Source organism: Aedes aegypti, chromosome 2, assembly GCF_002204515.2.
Source record: "Aedes aegypti strain LVP_AGWG chromosome 2, AaegL5.0 Primary Assembly, whole genome shotgun sequence".
Lineage (NCBI taxonomy): Eukaryota > Metazoa > Arthropoda > Insecta > Diptera > Culicidae > Aedes > Aedes aegypti.
Genome location: NC_035108.1, coordinates 295,558,723 through 295,564,722, shown reverse-complemented (window position 1 = coordinate 295,564,722; position 6,000 = coordinate 295,558,723). Strand labels below are relative to the sequence as shown.

The 6,000-nt window shown below is 38.0% G+C and overlaps 1 protein-coding gene across 17 annotated transcripts in view; it reads right to left on the bottom strand.

Annotated features, from left to right (window-relative positions):
* Window positions 1-1,113: 1,113 nt before the first annotated feature.
* LOC5566523 (tyrosine-protein kinase receptor torso) overlaps window positions 1,114-6,000 on the bottom strand; it is a 429,787-nt gene continuing 424,900 nt past the window's right edge. For all 17 annotated transcript variants that reach the window (XM_021845429.1, XM_021845427.1, XM_021845431.1 and 14 more), the window contains 2 exons: window positions 3,396-3,501; window positions 1,114-2,658 (listed from right to left, as the gene is read on the bottom strand). In XM_021845429.1, the coding sequence (XP_021701121.1) occupies window positions 2,381-2,658; window positions 3,396-3,501 (384 nt within the window). In that variant the 3' untranslated portion in view covers window positions 1,114-2,380. The remainder of the gene's footprint in view (window positions 2,659-3,395; window positions 3,502-6,000) is intronic.

Below are 6,000 nucleotides of genomic sequence, written 5' to 3'. Positions count from 1 at the left end.
TGTGTTTGTGTAGTTTTTAATAGGCCAAAGTTACAGTAGTTTCGTTCAAGCTAGGATGTCCATTCCCTGTGCCTCAATACAGAATTGCGAGCGATATTTTTGCACTGAATGATTCGCGTAACACAAGATACTATTCCTTAAAGCAAGCTTAAAATTAATTTAAAACACAGTAAAAAAAAATCGATGATTGATAATCCGATCGATTTATAGGAAATTAAAAAAATAGAAACAGATTTAATTGTTAATATGGTCACATAAACAGCAGTCTTCTAAGATCATCCTTTCACTCCCAAATTTAAACAAGCATGCTTTGAGTCGATCTCAATATGTGGGATCGTTTTAAATCCTTTTATTTTTCAATCTCAGCGTGCGTGATTCGAGCAAGGATTCAATCCCAGGACAGAATCCCAGTCATGGAATCCCTCTTTATCTCTAATACGAATATTTGACGTTACGTGGGAATTAGGACAAACGAAACCTGAAGAATGGGAGGAATAAGTAGTAATAAGGCAATGAAATTATACCCGTGGTATGAAACGCTTAATTATTGTATCAAAACACTTCAGCAGTCCAGTGCCAGTAGACTGCAAGTTGGTCCCACTATCAGTCAACATCATCCGTGTTAAAGTCAAAGATTTGACCGTGACAGTACTATTTTTTCATTAAATCTCTCGGGAATTCATTCCAAAATTCCTAATTGCACCTTATGTAGGGTAGATGTACCAATAGTGGAGGTACTAAGCACGATTGAACTTCATTCAAATGCCTAATTTCAAGAAGCGCAATTTATGTACAAACTAATGTTGTAACGGGAAGAAACGCCCATTTACTCAATGAGAAAAATAATTTCATCGCAGTAATCCACGGCATGTCAGTGAAAAATAATACCTCCATTATTGGTACACTGTTCCTTTAGTTGCGGTATATTTTTAATTTGTGTTCCTATAGTTGCGGTATCCGTTGTTTTCTTATGGGATCCTCCACTATAGGAACACTTTACCGCAACTATTGGTACAAGTAAGAAAAGTTTTAGCAATTTTAGTGATATTTCATCAGTTTTCAGGCAATTTGAACGCTCTTTTCAACTATTCTGTGTATCAACAAGCCAATACGTCGATTGGCAGTGTCGGTTATGTGACTAATGCAATAAAATCGGTGAAAACGGCACTACCGCAACTATAGGAACACTCACAACTAAGGGAATACTTACCCTATGCTCTGTTCAAGAGTAAGCAGTCCTATCGTCTCATATAATTGAGAAATCATTACATGCCTGTCAAAATGCCAACAAAAATGGTTGCAAGGTTGATGACATGTCATCTTTTAGAAACGTTTCAAGTATCTTGTCAGACAAAGTTTCAACCAACTCTGAGGAAAATATCGATGCTAACTCGAGTAGTTTTTTCACGGCAAACAATCGATCAAGGATTGAATCCTGGGATTCAATCATCTCATACACGTGGCGTGATTCATTGCATGCCTGGATTAGAACAAAACATGCGCGCGAAACAAATCTTGCTTTGATGATTTTGGATCTCAGCAGCTCTTGGAGTGGGATTTTTTGAAGACTGATAAACAGATTTTCAACGCGTTCCTATTCCGTTATTTGATCTAAGAGTCAATATTCTCTTCAATACTTATTTTCCAATTATTTCCAATTATTTTCTTCATAGAAAATATAAGAAATTCAATTTATGCATGACACGTTTCATTTAGTGCAAAAATTCCGCGTGAACACCGTATACAAAAATAAGCATTTCCGAAACTGTCGCTAAGGTTCAGCCTCTATTACACGGTACTACAGAAGGAGAACTTACTAAGTGTCTTACCACAGACGAAATAGTTGTCGGGTTCAAACTGGGTGCATGATCTAGTACTAAGTTCGGTCCCTCAGTATCCAAGTGTTTTTTTTGGAGAAGCTCCTTAATAAATTATAGCATGTGCTTTATATACCATTTTTGTATGAAAGGTGAGATTTCTCAAGTAACATTGGAATGTTTCCAAAACCATGCGACCAATACTCAAAATTGCATAAATTCTGAAAAAAAGAAGTTTTTTTTAAGAACTTCAAAATAATGTGCGAAAAAAGTCAAAAATGAAAAAGTTATCGCGATTCAATTTACTTATTGAGAAGCATTAATGATTTTTCGCTGGGCTAAGAAGCGTAAATTTTGTACGTATATTCTAAGGAATATTTCAGATTTGGTCTAAAATTCAATTCGCGTGCCAGTTTCCGAAATGCTTAGTTTTCGCTCAATTCTTCGGGGGAGATAACACACCGAACGGTGAATTGTGGGCGGTAACAATCTATATAAAACTTCGGCTCGATTGTGAACGTCAAACAATTTTAAGAATCTGCTCGGTCGACAGCCATAGCGAGTTACTTGTTATTCACGAGAATTTTCTTGATTTGGTCCGACGTAGGCGGAAACACATAGGTGGGTTCTATTTCGTTGAAGTCGATGTAAATTCGTCGATGCGGTTCCAGCGACTTGTAAATGTCGGCAAACGAGGGGCGATCGTCCGGTTCGGCCTTCCAGCAATGCAGCATCAGCTCGTACAATTCAGCGCTGCAGTTTTCCGGCCGGTCCAGACGGTTTCCGTTGTGTAAAAAGCTTAGCAGCTCATGATTGCTCACGGTTGGGTATGGATAACCACCTGAAATGCGAAAATAATTGTTAATGAACCAATGCAAGAGTTCACTAATTTGACGTTTGAGCGGTGCCAAATTCACTGGTTTCCATGGTCACATAAATAACACGGCACCGCTCAAGCTTCAAATAATGAACTCGTGCATTGGTCCATAGTTGGGCTTAAACAGGGTTGAGAAAAAATCTGAAACTCACTCTACAGTAGTCAAACAAAGCCAATCATAGTCAGCGAAGCCAGTGAAACTCACGCCCATCGCTACTGTAGGCAAAAAGCCTTGGAAATTGCAAAACACCCGTTGCTAAGGGCAACCCAAAATTACTGTAGAAAAATGTTCTATTTCACGCTGCATTTCCCGCATTTAGAGCCTTCAATGACACTACTGATTTAGAGAAATTCATGTACCCAATATGGACCGATGCACGAGTTCACTGATTTGACGTTTGAGCGGTGCCGAATTCACTAGTTTCCATGGTCACTTAAATAACACGGCACCGATAAAACGTCAAATAGTGAATCCGTGCATAGGTCCATAGGCTACTTGATGAGATTCACGAATCCAAACTACTGTAGTGAGAGAGCCACGTGATTTTCGCGAAATTCAAGCCTACTACTATTACCATTCCCAGCACTGGGCTTAAAAACGTACAACATACAAATTTGAAAAATTGAGAAGTGCACTCGAGTGGATGTACCAATATAATGAATTATACATCATCGCTTGAATGAAAACTAATCTCACTTACCCAGAGTTCCGATTTCCCACAGCACGATGCCGAACGCCCACACATCGCTCTTGCTGGAATACAAATGGTCACGCATGGCCTCGATGGATAGCCAACGTAGCGGAACCTGTTGAAGTTGTTGAAGAGAATATTGAAATATGAGTTTATTGAATATAATTTATCTAAAGCAGTGATTTTCAAAGTGGGAGAAATCGCCCTCTGGGGCCGTATTTTGTAAAACATGACCACCATATCGACCCCATATTCAAAGCTTATGAGCGTATGATTATACCAGTTATCGGTTGTGTTAATTATATTTTCTGTGATAAACCATCGCAATTTCCAATGTTGCCTTTCGCAAAATTGTATTTTTTTTTAATTTCTCATTGTAATAGGCTGTTTTTCATCACGCTGATCTGTCATGAAATGCCTAAAATCATTACACAACAATTTTTCAGAAATTGTAAACTAATGGTGAATGCATTCCGATATAATTTCTGATACCCTCAAGTGGTCTCCTAAATTGCAAAAAATGTTGTACGTAACTCGTTGCAGAACTCGATTATTACAGCACTCGTCGTAATTATCCTACTCGGCAAGCCTCGTAGGATAAATTTACGACTCGTGCTGTAAAAATCATCATTCTGCAACTTGTTCCGTAAACTACTATTTTCAATTTGTAGCATATGATATGCAAGTTGCAAAAACTGGAGGATCTTCCTTGAAGAAATTTCCTTGAGTTTTTCCAACATATAGTATAACCATGCTTGACACACGATGTATGAATGCGACAACATCTCAAAAACTCAGATAAGGGAGATTTAAAATATGGAAATAGTTATTTATGCAACAAGTTGCAAAGTGATGATTTTTTCAGCACGAGTTGTACATTTATCCAAAGAGGCTCGCCGAGTTGGATAAATACAACGAGTGCGGAAAAAATTGAGTTTTGCAACGAGTTGCATACAACATTTTTTGCTGTTTCGAAAAACACCGTTTCAGCTGGATGAACTCTAGAAGCACAAACAGACATTTTAAGAAAACTCACATGGGCATACAGCCATGGGTAGTTTCAATTCAGTATTTTGCAACCACGTAGGCTGTGATACAGTAGTACCCATGAATGTCACAATTTTTCTCGCTCCCATCGGTATCATGCAGTTCTATATTCCCTATTGGAAAGAAAAACAGGTAAGACAGCACATACAGTAGCAAACAAAATGCTGGACAATCCGATCCCACATTAGAATCGCACAGCGGATATAGACTCGAGTGAAGTAACTCGCCGTGTACCGTGGTGAATCGAAATCCGGACGGTACCAATATCCGGACACTCTGATAGTATTTAGCAAATTAAATATAAAATTAAACAATAAATGTAGGTTTGTAATTTATATTCATAGCTTTCAATATTGCTCTTCATTTTAATTCATAGTTTCATCTAGTAATCCTTTGCAATAAAATATTAAAAATAAAAACAAAGAGGCCGCACCGGTTGAACGACGTTCCTCAAAAGCACCAAATCCAATAGTGAAGTTTTCGACAAGAACGTCAGCTACTTTTGACTTACGATGAAGTTACTCAATCATGCAATTATAATATTGTACGTCTCTGAAAAGTGTTCGGAATAATAGTGTTGAAGTGTAGTGCACGAAAGAGTGGGAAAACTTGTGCAAATAAGCATGTGTGGTGTGAAACTAGGCTGCATCGAACGCTGTCCGGATTTATAGCCTAGTGATCATTAATCCGGTCGCATCGTAAAACCTTATATTTATTGAGCTTTTGGAAAATATTATATTGTGAATTGGTGCAAAACTGTACAATAATATAACAAAAAGTGTAACAAGTTACCAGATAATGGATTTACGCAAGGAAAGTATTAATAATGAGGATCATTTTAGTGAACCAAAACTGCAGGCTGTTGGCACGGAGTGCAGGTAAAACTATAGTAATTTTCCTCAACGTTTTGGCCTTTCATATACTTTTAAGCATATGAATGCATCGAATTCTATTTTATTGAAGATTTTAGGTTCGAGTTATATGTCTTTTATTAGTTTTTCATATGTTTTGTCTACCCAAACACTTCTGTCCGGATTTCGATTCAAAAACGTCCGGCATTTTGGTGCATGTGTCCGGATTTAAGAACACGACATGCTTCAGTAATTTAACGTTTTACATGTTGTATAGTTAAAAATAACTATATTTTTGGTCCATGATACAAAGTTTAGACGCGTACCTATGTGGATGATAATAACACTTGTACTTGTGACAGAAACATATATAAAATAGCGTTTGAACTTTCGGCGTTGCTTAAGTGTCCGGATAATGATGCATCAAGGTAAACCAAATGGAAAGTCACTTTACTCGAGTCGAGATTTGTCACCTCGTCATATGACACCGACAATTCTCACCTCACGCCAATCATAGAAGAAACCTAAGAATCTGATGCAATTGTGCTTATTCTGTGCGGCATGCAAGGCGAGATAAGTCGGTGAGGTGTCGATTCGCTCCCATTTGATTAGTCGCCTCACGTTACCCGTGGTGAGAACGACTCGTCTCGACTCACATGACGCGCAGAATAAGCACAAATGGCATGAAGAGACTGGGTTATTCGGTTAACGTCTAC